General features: G+C 35.5%; 1 protein-coding gene across 2 annotated transcripts in view; it reads right to left on the bottom strand.

The window, feature by feature from the left end:
- ZFPM2 (zinc finger protein, FOG family member 2) overlaps positions 1-18,450 on the bottom strand; it is a 317,408-nt gene that overhangs the window by 267,539 nt on the left and 31,419 nt on the right. The window contains exon 1 of one of the 2 annotated variants that reach the window (XM_050892754.1): positions 10,422-10,479. The exons of the other annotated variant lie outside the window; for it this stretch is intronic. Coding sequence (XP_050748711.1) covers positions 10,422-10,479 — 58 coding nt within the window. Of the gene's footprint in view, positions 1-10,421; positions 10,480-18,450 lie in introns of those variants that run through there. 2 annotated transcript variants of the gene reach the window in all.

An 18,450-nucleotide genomic window follows, 5' to 3' on the forward strand; every position in this document is an offset into this window, starting at 1 on the left:
TTGGTTTGGCCAAGGTTTTTCCCTATTAGGAAAGAAATCCAGAAGAGTTATTTGTTATTTTCTCTCACTTAAGGAGTAAACACCTGCACCTTCATGTAAGTGCCAGTTTCACCTTACAACTAAAACGCCACATTTCAAAGAAGCCTTTCAAAGTTAAACTAATACAGCTGCCTCACTTTGCAGTGCTCTATTGTACAAAATTTGCAGATTACTCTAAACAATCTTAAATTGCTAGGGCTGCCCAAATAGAAAACTAAGAAACTGAATTCCAAATATTGATTTCCAAGGAAATTAGCTTCTGAATATTTAGAAACACCTTAACTGACAAAACATACACTTTTAGAAACTTTCTGTGGAGCTCAATATTTTGAAAAAGTCTGGTATGGGAAGAAACTGTAAAAAAAAATAATTATGGACTGGAATGTAATTCTATATGTTTTAGTCCTATTTTAATCCTTGGTTTTTATGTTCTTCCATGACACATTCACTACTATTAAATTTTAGTATTGAATTTTATCATTTTGTATTTTGAATCCTTACACATGGCATTTAATATTTATGGAAACATCTCAGTATTCTTACATCATAATGCTTCCTGTTTGTATTAACACGTTAAAAATCATACATTTTTAGCTCCTATCAGATTGTGTCATTTTATGATGTGAACAAGAGCAGTGACAATTATGTACTACTGCTATTGGTTTATCATGAAATAGTCAAAATATGACTAAAGAATTAATCCACAAAATAAACTGAAACTCTTTTCCCCAACAGACTTATCAAACAATTTCCCTTAATGAAAAAAATCTTATTTGCCAAAACATTTTCCAGTAAGTAATTGCCCCTTTTTAAAACTTCCTGCCATAGCTACTAATATATCTGTCTGATCTAAGTGACCTTGTCTGAGCAGGGGGGTTGGACAAGATGACCCCCAGAGGACCCTTCCAACCTCAACTGTTCTGTGATTCTGTAGTAATATCAGGAGAAGTTGCACATCTTCTTGTACTATCTCATCAAGAGCCAAAAACAATAGAGCACTCTGTAGTATTCTAGCACTTCCAACCCCAGCATCAAATAGACTTAAAGGTGAAAAAATAAGAATAATATTCTTGAATTCCTCCAAAACTATCAAATCAAGAACGAATTTTCTAGTGAGATTTTAATTACATACAGACCATTTGTAGCACTGAGGCAATAGTTCCAACAGATCCATGAATGCAATCAACACTGCCTGTGTTTGGGCCATGGAAGGTTTCGCTGTACATTAGACAAGTTCTTCACTCCATCCTTCCTTCAGTTTTACACCATAAGTGTATTTGTTCTGTCTGCTGGTGTTCTTCTTTAAGCCTGTGAAAATTTTACTGACACTCTTCATGTAACATTCTTCTTACATGCACAAGCACCCTAGAAAGGCAAAGCTCAATTTATGTACGTTGCAACTTAAATTTATTAAAAACTAAATTTCTTATAAACCTGGCTCCTGCACACTGTGTGACTGCTGAAATGCAAGGGTGAACTTATTTTTGTAATAATGGAAGTCATGGTTTTCATAATATAATATACACAGCACCTGTTTAAAAGTGTAACATTTAGAGGTACAATATGTTTAGTAATCACACGAGATCCACAGCAGTACTTTGTTTAATGTTGTACATGGTATTCATAAAAGAGTAATGCTTAGTTAACTGAATTCGGTATGACTGAACTCAGCCTGTAGGAAGGCCAATTATACCATGCCAGTGCTGACCTGGAAACACAGAACTGATCCTCTGACACTGTTATCATACTTTGCCCATTTCAGTTTTAAAGATCAAGACGCTGCTTTTACACAACTTCCCTAAAACAATTACTCCTTAATGGAAAAGAAGTCACTATAGTGTTTTGCCTAATGTTCAATGAAAATTTCCTTTTTAGTTCCAAACCATTCCTCTTCATTATAACTCCTCTAAAGATAATACGGTTTTTTTAGATGTTTATACCTTCAAATACTAACAGCCTTTTGTCATGACCCTTTAAATTATCACCTTACTAAAAGGCAAGTGTTCTTAGAATTTAATCTTTCTCACATACTACAGTCTAAGAGTTACTCAGATATCTCACTGCTTGATCCTTTGAGCACTCTTCTCTTTTTTTTTTTTTTTTCTTCTTCTTACATCTTCTGGTACTAAGGTGAGTAGAACTGAATATAGCACAAATTCTGCATATAGTTTCTGCTTCACACTGACCAAAAAGGCAGAAGATAGCAAACATTACGTGAGACTGTCACAACCACAGAGAGCTCTGGAAAAAGAGAGGGAACCCACGACACTTGGAGTAGAACACGTATCCAGGACTAAACTAGGGGTTGAATCGGATGTTATCCGTTACAGACACACAGACAACCAACTCAAGTATGTTGTACTATTAAACACTGTCAATTTCAAGACTGCTTTTAGAAGAAGAGCAGAGGTTTGAAATCAAAGTATAAAATATAATAGCAATATTGATAATAATGGTCAGTCATGGTTAATAACACAGAACGAAACACTAAAAACAACTTGCCGCACTGCTTGTCACAGGCTGTATAACATTGTCATGCCATATCGTAACAGAAATTCTTCTGAAAATAATTAGATTTTCAAGATGGACATCTTTATAGAAGAGACATTGCTACTAAAAATAGAAGTATAAGACACTATAGTCTACAATAATATGAAATGTCACCATGCATTACAATATTTTGTTACTCCTGTAGGTGAAGATTAAGAAGGAGAGGAACTGTGGTTCCCCAGTTTGTGCCAAAGAACTTGAAAATATTTAAAGACTTGCAAGGTAAGAAAACCAGACCATGGAATGGCAGTCAGAAGCTGGCGTTCATTTTTACTGGTTAATAATTTTCTCTGACGTTTTACCTTCCTCCTCCTCCTCCTCTCCTCTGCCATCATTGCCACTCAACTGCCATCAAATACAACAGTTCAATATACTTTAAACATTTTACAGTGGATTCATACATCGTGACTATCAGTAATATTAGACTATTATGCCAATACTACTGGAGAAACTATTGTTATCATGTCACTACCAACATTTAATTGCTATTTATTTAGCACAAGGGTGTTGGATTTTTTTTTTCTTTTTATGTACCCTTTCGAGAGTCTTCTTCATGTCCCAGCAAAAGAGACACTCAGAATAGGATTTTTTTCCTCATCATCAATATCCAGGCTTGAAATATCCTTAAGGGTTATTCTGTTGCCTGTTAATGTCTTCAAATGTCCTTCCAGTTTTCTCTGGCAAGCAATATCAAATTTCAGGGAGTAATACACAATAAAAATCAACATATTTGTGCCTTCACCAAAACAGGCAATATCAGATGAAGGAATCTGTTTTGTTTTTTTAACTTAGAAAAGAAAGCAAAAGGGTGAGGGGGAAAGGGTGTGAACAGAAATTTGGACCAGTCTTCAAAAAAATAAACATGCTTTCTTCCCTGTCACCAGACTCTCTCATGGTGCTCTCTTCCTCACGCGCTTTGTGGGCGTCCATCATGACATTTGTAAGCCTTTGTGCCTAGAACCTAATACTTTTCAAATCTCACACTTTGTGGGGCACAGCCTTCCAACATAAGCTAGAAACATAAAGATGCCACATTTGGTTTAAGCCTCAGAGTCAAGAACAGGGTAAGGCAGAAGAGCCTACTGCAGCTAGCCACTGCCAGGAAGAGGGCACTTCGGTCTAAACCAGTACAGCTGATTTATGACCACACATACGTAAAAGACGAGTACCAAGAAAATACCCTTTGTTAGAACCAAATACATAGGAAAACAAAACCATTTTGGAGTGCAGCTGGTACTGTACAGAACTAAGTTGTGCTGTGTTGGTAGATCCATTAATTAATTATTTTTATTAATTTAATGAAAAATAAATTAATCTAATTAGTTGATATTCTTTAGGAAACTTGTCTTCTAATGTTGTTACTGTTGGTTACCTCTTTTCTCTGGTTATTACTGGTGTACTCTACTACTTCAGAAGACTCAAAACTTTGATAGTTATCCTCTTCAAAATCATACGTATCTTATTCTTGATGGACAAAGACATTTGTAACACCAACAGGTTTTTATGAATAACTTCATGAAACTAGCTACATGAAAGGTAAGAGGAAATGAATAATACTAGTAGAACAAAAAAAGGTTAGCTTCAGATATATTTTGAGAAAAATGCATCAGGGACAAGCATTTTAAAATTAAGTCCTATTATCTGACTGAAACAAAGCTATAGAGCGGGAATTGCAACGTGAGAAATCCTTAGAAATATCTTCTTTGAACTAAATGGCAAAAAGGAAATCAGATTGGTTTTTAAATATCTTGGAAATTGTGTAGCTAAGTACTACTATGTTTTTACATAAGACTTAACCTAAAGAAAACTACTTCTATGCTTTTAAAAACTGAGTTTTCTTTAAAATCTTTACAAAAGACTAACTCCTGGGGCTGGCGGGAAAGGGGGGGGGGGGGGGGGGGGGGGGGGGGGGGGGGGGGGGGGGGGGGGGGGGGGGGGGGGGGGATGAAAAGGAGGGAAACTTTCCACAAAGGTTTGATGGTTTTCAACACAATTTAATACACAACTAATTTTGTAAGAGGTCTACTAATTGAGAGTGCTAATGCCAGCATTCTAATAATTTCTACACCAAGTCTAGAAGCTCCCCCTTTTTTTTTTTAAATGTGATTACAGCTATAAAATATGAAAACTAGTGAGTATAACAGATACATAGTTTCATTCATATCTTACTTCCAGTGCAAATCATCACTGGAACAATAAAAATACCTTGTGTTTATCTGATCAAGATTCATCCTCTTTGAAAAAGGCAGGAAGAGAACATTTTACATTTCTTGATCTGATCAGTGTTAAAACAGGGCTATTAAAAATGCATGGAAACTCAAAATATACTCTGATATACTCACACTGGGATAAACAGTCCATACTGGCCTCAGAATCATGCATGGGGGGAGATCTGCTGTCAGTCTAAATGTCTTTTTAAAAGAAAACTGCAGGCTCATCAATGTGACTACTAATTAACCTGCTAACTCCAGACTGAAATTGTCATCTTGTAAAGAATACAAGACCTTCATCAACTTCATGTAATAAAAGCTTGGTTTAAGATACAAGTAATGGGAGTATAAACAGGAATAACATACATTCAGGTGGTTACTTTTTGCACATGTAAGTGCAGATAAGCTTCTTCAGTGTCAAGGTTTTAGTTTGAAGATGGACAACAAGAACCTCTCATTGCTGACTGAAGTTGACAGTCACCAGAAGCATACACAAGAAGTCATCCAAAGGTAAATCAGTGCATACCTACACTGGTGTTTCTACTCAGTTTAACAATGGCAAATATGTCTATGATGAGGATGGTCCCTGTGCTACACCAAAGGGAAACAGGTGATATGTCAGGTCTCTGAGGTAAATAAATACTTGTTGAATACTCATTGAGAACTATATGATAATGCCTTGTGGGATGCGGATGGTACTTCTCTCCTTTGGCAGAAGATTTTCGAATTTTCTTTCCCTCATTTCCCTTGTCTTTTTTCCATTTTGTACTGATTCTCTAGTGGATCTTTCTTATTTTAAAAAAAAGTGAATAAAATGTAAAATATTCACTATGCCATAAAACAATATTGCTTTATGTCCTACTGACTTTTGTGGGTTGTTTTATTATTTCATGGTAATAGCGCTACTCAAGAGAAGAGCCTAAACTGATCTTAAGTACCATCCAGAAGGTTTATACATTTTCAGACTCATAAATCCACCTTATGAATTGGGAATCATTTAACAAGCTCTGGAAATATGGAAATAAACCATAAAGTACAAATCACAGTACTAACACCTCTAATTCATCTCAAAGGTGAAAAGTGGCATATTCTTCAATGTCGACAGAGGAAGTGTGGGTTTTAGCCACTAAGTTTAATTGCTTACTGTTCTGAGTCAGATCTGGATTCTGTGGGACCACAGGGTTAAAAAACAAAAACAAAAAAACCCCAACCACACCCTCCAGGAATGATTCAAGTCCTTTAATCTTCAAAGGTGGATAAACTGAACCTTATGTGGTTTACCTTATGAGCAGCATTTGGGCACTGTACTACATAACATTTTTCCCAATGGAAATGAGCCAATGTATCTTTAGCCAAATGTCTAGCCCTATCCTTTGCTGGCTCTTCTGCTCTGCACCACTGCAAGCGCTTATTTTTGGTGGTGTGCACACACTATATCATGACAGACCTAGTGAAAAGTGACCTTAATTTGAGATTTCATAGGGCAAAAACTTTCCAAAATTATGAAACCTATCCAGTAAAAATTAAGCCAATGCAGACTAAAAGTTTTATTTGAAACATCTATCTTTTGTATAAAAAATTAGCTCCCTACCTAAAAAAAAAAAAGCATATTTATTTCTTGTCTGTCCAAGACAGCAAAGTCTATAATATACTGTAATTTATAACCTATAATTTACTTTGTTAAGCCTTCTTCTGACCTCTGAATCATACAACCTCCTAACACAAACAAATGTCTTAGAATATTATAGTGAAGATTCCTGTATCCAGTGTGATTTCATTGGCCATCAAGAACAAGAAGACAAGAAAAGGAAGTTACGGCAGCTAAGGACAAACTAGGACACTGCCACCTGGCTTATCTGTGTTTTGAGGGGACATCAGGCATTTTCTAAGGGAGGGCATACACAGTTCTGCATAAGTGTTGCACCACTCCTGAAATATCCAATAAGTCACCTTGTGCTGAAGAAACCATTGTTTTGAATTATTTACCTTACTAAATATTCCTCTATTTTCCCAACGAGCTATTTAAGAATCTAAATGGGGAAGCCCCTAATATCAGCTAGTAGCTTCTAGTAGCCTCAATTTCATTGAGCCATACCACAACTGTTGCTGAAGAGGACAATCTCCTATGAACAAATGCAAAACATTTATATTTATTCTGTTGAAGTATATTCACTCGATCTCTTCAAATATTTCTATTTACAACCAACATGCCAGGGAATGACAATCCAGACTGCACAGGAAGTTGAATTTAGGCAAGAAGGAACAAGACTGTAAATTAAAGATCTTGCTTCTATGGTGTCTCCTGTTTCCAAGCAAACCTGACTTTCAGTATACTATTATTTGTAGTCTTGAGGGGGTTTTTTAAATTATTTTTTTAAGATCAGAATAATAATGCCTACTCCACCAAATATAACCATAAACTTGATCACAAAGACCTATGCATTTCATTCCTATGTGCTTTCTTAATTATGTGTAATTAATAATATTAAGCACAATTTTTCAAACAAACTTAAAAGATGCAACCAGTATCAAATTTCTGTTCAAATTACTGTTCAACTACCCATCTGTCCTAACTCCCAAATAATGAAAAGTGCAGTTCTCACAATCTCCTCATAATCAGACTTCCCTGACTGGGCTTTCCACAGGAAACTCTAATCTTTAACTTGTCATCTACAGGAGCAATGAAATAATTATCAAAAGATATTCATAGGCATGAAAGTCAGAACTTCCTCAGGACCTGAGATTAAATGTTATAATTCACTTCTACAATACATTTGTAGTCACTGCTTACCAACACAAAACTGTTTTTATTATTATTATTATTATTATTTATGATCCCATATGTATATTTTTTACATACACCGGCATACCATTACCACTGTTTGAACTGAATTTGCCTTATTTTATTTGCTACTACATAAATCTTCAACCAGATATTACAGTTTAAAGCACAGCAGGGTGTTCACCTCTTGGAAAAATGCATACAAAATTCTACCTGTGGAACCATGTTGGTCAATACATGACTATCTAACACACGTTTTGTTACCTCTTCAGCTAAACAGCTGCAGCTAGTAATTCAAGACTGAAGCTTGGATACACAGTACAGACATTCACCTAAATTTGAATCTATGCTTTGAGCCAAGCTTCTATCCTTCAGGGCTCTATTTCAAAGTATAGGTCTCACTTCTGGGAATCTAACATGTTATTGCAGAGGTAACCAGTGACACTAGGATTTCACTTTTAAATAACATTTTTCGTTATTTGTGTTATTACATGATGCTTTGCAGCTGCAGTGTTTTGGCCATTTATACCTGTTTCATCACATGAAAACACTACATATATAATTTTCCATAAAAATTCTACTTAATTCTAGTTGTTAAATATACTCCGTGTTAGTTATTAATCTGTAATAATAGTAAGACAAAGCTGCTTATAAAGGAATACTGGAGGAGCCTACTTTCTGCTTTCAGTCACATAACATTTTTTCAGGACTACAGAAGTTTAAAGACAATCAAAAGACAAGAAATAAGTTCTCACTGACATCAGCAGCAAATCCTGCAATATCTTTTCTTTACTGTTTACTGCAGTGTGTTTTAGGGCAGGACTTCAGGAGCCAGGACACCTAGCCTGGATTTCTAAATCATGGAATTATTAGTTCACTGAAATACTTCGGTTATAATTCACCTTCCTTTAAACAGTAAGGGTTCCCTACAATAAGCTCACTAGACCTGGACAGAGGAATACAGCTTGCTACAGTTTTGAAAAATCAGCTGTAACTTACTGATCAGTCCTACATGACCTTACATAGCCAAAGCAGAATTCCTGGTGTAGTTAATAAGTATGATTGATCCAAAGCTCATGGGATTTAATAGTAAGGTCTTGAGAGACACAGAAAGCCAGCGTTCTTAGAGCTGCTCTCACACAGAACAAGAGCTGTGGCTGTGCTCTTTGGGTTACAGCAATTCTATCTTTAAGCACAAGATGGATGTACAATTTGATGACAAGTCATTAGAAAGCATCATGAAGATATTACTACGGAGTGTGCTCCAGTGGGTACAACATATGCTACTGAGATACCAGAAATATGATGTAAGGATAAGATATTGCCCAGGGAAATCATTTACTGAAGGCAGATAAACAAAGCATGAAGTGTAAAACCCAATATAACACAGCTGCCTCTGTAGAATAGCAGAAAGTCTACTAATGTAAAACAATGCCTCAGTTTCACTGATCTGCATTTCAAGAATGTACCAAATGGGCTATGTTATTATCAAAAGTAAAATGATTCCAGCTTCTCGGGTGACCAAATTTTAGCCAAGACTAGAAGTGTAATGAGACCCCCAAGACATCTAGCAAAAACTGTTCTCGCCTCCTGATTAGAGCAGTCAGTTGATAGAGGGCAGATACATTCAGCTAAGTCACTAACCTCAGAAGAGAATTCAGCCTAGTCCCCCAAGGAGCGAAGGACACAGTGTGTGGCACCTGCCTCAAGCCTCATGACACCTTCATGGAACTCAGAAGAGTTTTCGTGGTACTCACCAGGTACCCTGTCTTTCTCCAACCTCAGTGTGAGAGTAATGAATCGCCCTCTGAAGGAACACAGGTCTCCCCGCAGACTGGAGGGAGGAGCAGGGCTAAAATATTTAACACAGGTACTCAGAGTAACCTACTAAGGCAGATACCTACATTTTTAAAACTCTGACACCTGTACTTGCCATCTACAGTGATTCAGTCGTTAAAAGGAACCATCTACTGAAAATACTTGTACCACACTGTAAATGCTGAAAATTATTTAAAAAAAAGATAAAAAGAAGAATGACGTGTCAATCTGTAAGAAACTTGGCATGCACAGAATATATTGAAAGGGAGAAGGCTTCATAGAAGGAACACATCTGGAGTGATATCTGTGCTTGCAACCCCTCTGTAAACAACTCTTTTACTAAGTGATGGTTTCACTTCAGAAATGGAGTCCTTACCAATCCCACAGCCACATAGCAAGCTTTGATCAATTAATGCTTTTAAGTACTTTGACACTGGATAACATATTATAGAAATGCAAAGACCTATTATTACTTCCCACTCTGAGCTAGAAAATATTACATAATAGGAACAGGGTACACTAAAAGCTATAAATGACAATAAAGTAAGAAAAGTGGACATTTTCTAGCTATATGTTCATTCACCAATCTGATAAACAGTAGGTAGAGTGTATTTATGGTTGAGTGGTATTTCCTGAAGTTTTAAAATGTGTGCTGAATCACACAACTGACTTATCCTGTAAACACTCATATTTATTACAACCAGACCTAATGTTGACTGAAGCAGATGCAATATTTTCAGTTACGTCATATGCTCTTACCAAGTTTTGTGTTTATATCAGAGTAAGAATAAACCAAGTTGGCCATCATTAAAGATATCAACCAACAATAATGCAAACCAATAATAAGATCACATGATAATGCATCACACATTTCTGGCTGATTGTTCAGCAGTTCTGGAATCAGCAAGCTTCACCTGTTCAAAATTTTGTTCATCAGAGTCTACTCAATTTGCAGATACAATCATTTTATCATTTTTCTTCAGCAAAGTATAAAAACAAGTTTGTCAGAATCATTGTCTCACCATTAATATTAAAGCTCTTCATTATCTCTTCTGACAGAACAGAGCAGTCTTCGAACATCCTAGAGAAAATTCCAATTCATTCATGAAAGTCAGAAACTGAGCAAACACCATGAAAACTGGACACAGCTTTCAAGACCAGCGTATAAATTGCATTTTGGCTTCTGTTCATGAAAGGACAGGAGTCACTGCCATAGACTGAAACGTTTGTCCCTTGTCTCTACTCAGCTTCACGATTAGGCCCACAGCTGCTTGTTAAGCTCTGAAAGTGAAGAGTCCTAATCTACAATAAAGCCTGTCTACAAATGCTGTCAGAGGAAGCAGTCAGGTACTAGCCCTCTAGGTCATTTGTGTTTGATAGGTAAGCCCTGTAACATCAACCTATGGAAATTTACTGCCTGTCACAAAGTACTTGCTAATCAACTAAGTTACAATTAAGCCAGGAACAGAAGCTATAACTGCTCCTAATTCAAATCTTTGGGCCTTTTCATGAAGCTTTGTTTTAAGAAAAAAACTGATCCAAGTTTTAATTTTAACTCTAGAAAGGCAAGTATAATAAAATCTTAATACAACACATGATAAATGCAAAGTGTCTGCTAATTATAAATACATGGCCATGTAAGACCAGAAGGAAACCACAGCCATTTCAGGAGTCATTTTGAACGTACCCTGTATTTCTTCAGATGCAGTTAATCAAGAGTGCAATTAATTGAGAGTACAAGTAATGGCACTTCGATCAGATTCTGCCATCAGTTACACCAACCCAAGCCCACAGTAAGTGACTTCAATAGTTCACTACATACAAACTGAGGCAAAAAAATTGTCCAGTTTACAATTATGGTTCCTTTTACTAATTTTCACTACATGTGAGTAATTTTAGTAATTCATATTCACTTCACCTGATATTTAACAATTATTCTGTCCTCTGCAGGACACAATCTTATTTTATTACCAGGTACCCAAATATATGGTATGCATTAGGGAAAATCAGCCCTTAACTTTTTTTTTTCCTGAAGTAGACATTTAAATGATACGCCCCAATTTTGAATTTAACAACTAGACGCACGAACAGTGAAAAAGACCTGATTGATTGTCTGCAAATTTTAGCGCGCAGCACAAGGTGAAATTGTCACCCACTGCAAGTCTCGTAATAGAGCAGAAAAACATCTCATTAATAAAACATCACTATGACAAAACCTAACATTTTCTAGACTTTACCAATAAAAATATCACTTAGTAGAGCTAATTCTCCTTGTCCAAAAACAATTGTGCATGCCAATTTACTTGACTGTGATTTCCATTTTCTAGGTACAGTGTTTATTGCACTGTATTTTTGTCTGAAAACTTACAGATTACATATATGTTCTACACACAGGTCGAAATTTAGATGTGAAGCTAAAACCCAGAGAAAATGTTCACATTTCAGGTTTAAAACATGAGGACACTGTAAAGCACTATTTTCTCTACATCTTGTTTAGATATTAAAATAAAAATCTAGATTTCTGTAATATATGTTTTATTTTCAACTGTAAATACTATAGAATATATGTCTTATAATACAAGGAATTAACTAATCTGTTTCCTTCCAATCACCTGGTTTAACCTGGCTTTAAAAGAGAATGTACTGATGTTGATGGTTGATGAAAATCCCAAACACTCATGAGATTCTAGTCACCAAAAGTATTCTTCCACAAAAGCTATCAGCAATGCTTTTTTCATCTAGTAAGTAATCTACATACAACTTCAAGCCCAAACTTTGCTTCTGATCCTCCACTTCAAAGATGAAGGTAATTCTCTTCCACAGACAGTTGATATGCATAGCATCTTTCATCCTAATAGAACTTCCTAAATTTAACTGTAACAAAATATACCAGAATGCATTACTGAGAATAAAACATGGTTTCTGTAGAGCAGCAAATCTTCCTAACTGTATACTACAGAGACCGAAAAATTCTGTATCAGAGTAACACCTGAAAGAGAAGGTAGAAACTATTTATTGAGGACTCTGACCAGACCACTGGAGTTACTACTTGCCTACCCTAATGGAAGGCATACTGGCTCAGTTTACAACTGTATTTGATGATGATCCCAATTCTCCTTTCATAAAAGATGTGCCATTTCCATTAGCACAGAATATGCAGTAATCTGCAGACAGATAGGCTTCTCATACTTAAATTCACCTCTTTGGTTAAGGTCCAAATATTTAAAGAAAGGGGCAAGCTAAAGATGAGAAGCAGCAGAGATGATCTCATGTGAAAGCTTCTGTAGACAAGCTTGACTGTTGCCAGAAGAAAAGCAAGTATGTTCATAATCTGCTTAGCAGGTATGGGTTTACTGTTGAGAATCAGCTTAGCTCTTCAGCTATCAGTGAACATGGAACCTAAATCAAACCTACAACTATTCTAGTAAACATAAGGTAGGCAGGAAGTGATCCAAGAAGACTGGATCTACAGTCACTAACATTGCTGAAGTGTCACTTCCTCATTCTGTTTTGATCACTCCATCTAGCTCTCCTTAAGACAAAACTTGTTATAGAGGGGCTTAGCTGTAAGCAGTATGGCCACAAGCCAGTCAATGCTACTGGACTTCAGGACCAAAGCTAAGTCCCTGGCCTTTAAACCAATTACACACAACTGATGAGATGTATGAATGCTAGGGAGTGGTTTTGAAAGGCATCTGTCAATGCATCTAGGCAAAAAGTCTACTTCAAGCACAGGAGGCCCAAATCCAAAAGGGAAATTAGGACCACATATGGCACTTGCACAGCATTCAGGCTCTTACACTGAAAATTATGACCCTCAACACTTCAGCCTAGTTTTCTGGGCTCTTGAAAGCTATAGTAATAGAAAAGTTTATTCCCTAAATTTTTGCTTTTGCACATTTTGAGGACTGCCTCCACCCTGGCATGGCTGAACAGCTCAATTGTTTATTTTATGTCTAAAAAGAATTATGAGTCTCCAGCCAAACATTTCTCCAGCTAAAGAGCCTGACCTGAGCATACCTAGCATGAATCAATTATAACAAGTCTGGGAAAAATATGGTGGATATAGCCAAAACCACAAGATGAACAAAGACCATTTCCACTTCGCCCAACTAGGAAATGGTATAGTGGGAAGAGGACTAAGCCCAAAGTAAGAGAGAAACAAGATGTGTGATCTCCCAAGTTTATAACCAACATAGCTGCACACTCTCCTGGGAGAAAAGGTCTGTGGAATTGTACCTTTCAGGAGGAGCAAGAATTTTCCACGTTTTAAGTATAATAGCTGTTGTATAACAAGTAGACACCTAAGAAAATATATTGCCCTGCTTGCCTATTCACCAATTATCTAATTAACCATCTGTGTGCCTACCTAAGCAAACTCGGTCTTTAAATTCTTATGTGAAGCATAAGAAAAAAAGAGATCTATAAAGGAAAAATCACAGTAATCATTTGGACCTAAGCCATGTAAATGCCTCTGTAAAAATTTAATCTATTTTCTTCAACTTCTGTTTTAAAAAACAAGTCTATATAGCTTCATGACAGCCTAATGCCGTCACACAACAGTAACTATTAGTATCAAATATTGTATATATTTACCTCTTAGCTAATAGGCCACAGCACCTTAGAGATTGTTTGAGCTAGGTTATCTGTAACAAAAAAGTATTCTTCTTCTTTCATAGGCACAAAGATATCGGATTCATACTTCCTGGGGGAGGGGGAGGATGGGAGGAAGACTTTTTGGGTTCCTTTTACATATTTGTTTAAGTTTCTTTCCAAATCTAACATACTTAGTGAATCAAGAGGGCATCTTGTAATACTGGTAATAAAAGAATTCCTACTATCTTTAAAGTACCAAAAGTGTTCTAAATTTTGACCATTTGCCATTTTTCCTGACTTTTTTCTCATCTTTAAGGACATACACCACAATAAACAATGCTGATCAAAACAGATCTCTTCATGGCTTTGAAAAGGCCATAGGTGAACACTTCTAAAAGTGTTTTTAGATAGTGCTCACCCTGTGAAGAGATATGTTCCTATTTAGTGCCTATCCCACTGGAAGTTTTGATTTCGAACTAGAGATGAATGATCCTAGTTTCACTTTCAAATAACTTTCTCCACAAGAGCTGTGCATCTTGGGTGATCCGGGTTTTGAGTCCAGTCTCATCCCATCCCCCAGCTGCACTTTGTGGCTACTGTCATCATATTATGTCCACCTCGTGCTCCTTAAAGGGTAAGCCTAAAAGTACCAGTGACTTTAGATATTCCCTTCTGATGAATTTTAAAGCCTTCAGGTAAATGCAGTTGAGTACAAGAGAGAGTGAAATTCTGATGGATATCATCATTTAGGTACCACTCAGTATTTACAAATTTTGTAACTGCATAGGAAGGCCGCTGAAGGGGATGCACTAAAGTACTGAGACTTCTCTTTCCTAAAATCTATGTAAGTTCACTTTTTAAAAATATCAACTTTTTTCTAGACTTTACAAAGTATGAATATATTCCCTTGCCTTTAAACTTCTTTCCCATTTAAAAACCCTGGGGACTTTGTTTTATATTTTATAGTTATTTTATCACGTTTGATTTTATTGTCTTATATGGTGCCTCAAGGGTTTTGATGGTAATGAAAGGTGCTGCATAAATAAAATAAATTCCTTTTTGCACTCATATTCAAAAAGAGAAGATCAAGAGTACTGCTGCTTTGAAATTGGATATGCAGCCCTCAGTATAACTTTTCCTTTAGAATGTGTATATATACATGTATGCATTATATTTACATATGTTATCTTAATGTGGTTTAAACACATATACCTCCCAGAGGTCTAGAAGAGCTTTTATAACCCTTTGGACATCTATGGAGCAACAACATGCCTTACTGTACTAAAATAAATAAATGAACATAGCACTACAATGTCAATAAAGCAAAAATATTTTAGAGTATTAAAAGAATTACCATTTTTCAAAATATTCCTAAATACTCATTTAAAAGATTATACCAGAGTTTTGTGTAGTAATACTTTTTCTCATTTATTTCCAAATATTACAGGTATAAACTCAAAAAGGTACACGTCACAAAGTAAAACTATTTTAAAAATTAAAATTCTAGCTTCTGTAATAGTTTGTTAATTTTCAGAAAAATATTCAATGGATCTTTTTATAAAAATTGTAAAAATTGTTGATTAATGTTTGCTTTAAAAACAGTTCTAGTTCAAATAGGTATTTTTGACACATTTGTCTTGCCCTGATGAAATTTGAAATTAAGTACTTAGGAAAATGTAAGTATGACAAATTGAGGCAAACAAAAGACATATAAACCAACCATCGAACATATGAATTTTTTCTTATGAAAAGAAATGTTTACTGTGTAGTATCAGGGTTTAAATTTTTTTTAGGTGCATAAGACTATCTATCATTGGTTGAAGCAAGCAAATTTCTATGATTGTAAGAATTTGCACTGTGTTCTGATATGTTTTGTTGCTTAACTTGTGGTAAATACTGTGAAGGTGAGTAAGGTTAGCAAACTATGATTTTTAGAAATTATAGGTAGTGTTATATGCAACCAGCACTTATCCTTCTTTCTACTCCTTCTAAAATCTAAAATATATGCTCAGCTATCATGTAAAAGAATGATTCATATTACCTAATTTTAAGCACCTATAAATCAGATGTCTAATCTAATCCACTTTATTTTAGATCATCCCATCTTTTCTTGGCCATCTACATTATCATGGCAGAATTCAGTCCCCAGGAAGCGCCCACCATCATGATTGCTAAGGAAAGCTTAGACAACTAGCTAGTTGCTTACCTTTTAGATGGTTAACACTAGGGAAGCTGACCCACTTCCCCAAAATGCTTAAGTACTTTGGTTGTACAAGACAGCTCTTCAGTCGTACGTATTGGATTGACACTCATTCAGTAGGTTAGATACACCTAATCCATTATAAGAGATTTGAAGAAAGCGACCACAGCACATCCAGGTATACACCACACTCTGTGCGAGCATCTCTTCCCTCCCTTGAGTATAAATACTGCAGTAACTGCAATAATAAATAAATCACTCTGAGTTATATTTTTATCCGCAACTGAGTAATCAAATTTGAGAAGCAATAGCAACAGTTTGTAGACCAGGTGAAAATGAACTGCGACTTCCCCAAACAATTGTCCTGTCTTTCCGTTACATGATGCTGCATTTCCTTAAGCTACACGCAGACTACTTCATTTCCCCAGAGCGCTTCTTTTCTCCCCTCTTCTCATGTCATTTCCCCATTCTTCATACATACACAAAATTTTTCTGACTGCTTTTGTGCATTCATAAAAATTTCTAAGGCAAACGAAGTTTTAAGGTGAAACAGCTGAATATTACACAAAAGAGGTAACTATTACTGTAAAATCTTTCCAGTCCCTCCTCAGCCTTCTGGATTCTCACAGACTCACTAAATGTCTACTACATGTCAAATCTGCACATTTCTCAATGCTTAAGATTACCTGTATTTGGTTTTGTGAAATATGATTTTTAGGATACTGTAATATTCTCAGACACATGGGCTTAATATCTTAAATACTAAATAATTAGTTATTATTATATCATTTAATATCATATTATACCTAATATAAAACCACATACAACATTGCTTTTGAGACACTTTCCCCTGCCTACACCTTGGCTTTCTGCTCATAATTTAAGTACAAAAATCTCATAATTATTTGTTATGCATCTTACTCCTTCCTATAAATCATTTATTAAATTGTCCTATTTATTGGCCTAGCTAATTACTGCTTGTCTGAACTCCATTAGCACCCTTTCCTCCCGCCTCCCTAAAGCAGGCAAGTCATGCTTCCAGACAATTTGTACTGTAATTTAAAATACTGCATAAAGTATATTTAACAAAAGGATGGAAAGTTATTTTGTGAGTAATAATTTCATTATTTTTTTCTCAGCATTGTTTTTCTGAAGGAGTTATTTTAATTACATAAGAACACATGTGGCCCTCATAATGAAACACAGGAGAGACAGATGCATCATCACAACCCTAAAACTTCTGATCTAAAATTGATAGTGGGAGGAAAAGCAGTAGAAACATGAAAAATTGTGTTTAACAGGAGTTGAGTTGACATTTATGTGAAAGAAGAATTGAAATAATATTTTGTTTCTTGATTTGACAATATTTTTGGATTTACAAGACTAAGTGCAAATCACTGAAGCTAAGCAAAATATTTTTTAAATGGGAAAGTTGCTCTGCATAGAAATTCAGGCAACTATGCTACAGTCATAATGCTAAAATGTCATCTTGAAATGACATTTCAGTGGCACATCAATGAAATTTTAACATCTGTTAGTGAAAATTAAGAACATAAAAGAGACTATCTTCAACTTTCTGGATCCAAAGCAGGAAAATGTTCTACTGTTTTGTTTGTAGTTTTGCAAATTATCGTGTTTTCCCTGTTCATCAAAGCAAATCATATGAACTTCACTAATGAAGTGACTGAGAACACTTCAACCCAAATTATATTCACAGTATTAAAGGATCATAATACATCTCAAATTATTCATCAAGACTCCCATCTCGAGACTATGACTGAATCCCCTATAGTGTTAAGCTTCACTTATGTTATCCAGTTACCAAAAAGTAATCAAATGTAGCATGAATACCTTACTACATTGCTAAACTAACATAACCAAGTTTTCTATACAGTCAAACACAGTAAAGCAACGGTATTGTATTTATTAGTTTTTACAATCAAAGGCAACTAGTATCACAGACAAAGACTTAACAATTCAGTTCTATCTAGTTCTACCTTTCTAAAGCAAATATTTAAAGAATATAATTTCTTACACTAATCTGAGTTCAAGCCTGTATTCTTTACTCATGAGGAAAAAAAATCAGAATATGTTTAAGAAAAGTATCCACAGAAAGTTTACTTACATAACTGTATAAATAAGTAAAGCGACTCTAAGGCATATAAGGAAAAAAATGTTGCAGCTGTATCTCATACAAAACTATCATTCAAGACAGACAGTATTCTGCTTTTTGCAATATTAGTATAAGCAATGAG

This window comes from Gymnogyps californianus, chromosome 2 (genome assembly GCF_018139145.2).
Source record: "Gymnogyps californianus isolate 813 chromosome 2, ASM1813914v2, whole genome shotgun sequence".
Classification (NCBI taxonomy): Eukaryota; Metazoa; Chordata; class Aves; order Accipitriformes; family Cathartidae; genus Gymnogyps; species Gymnogyps californianus.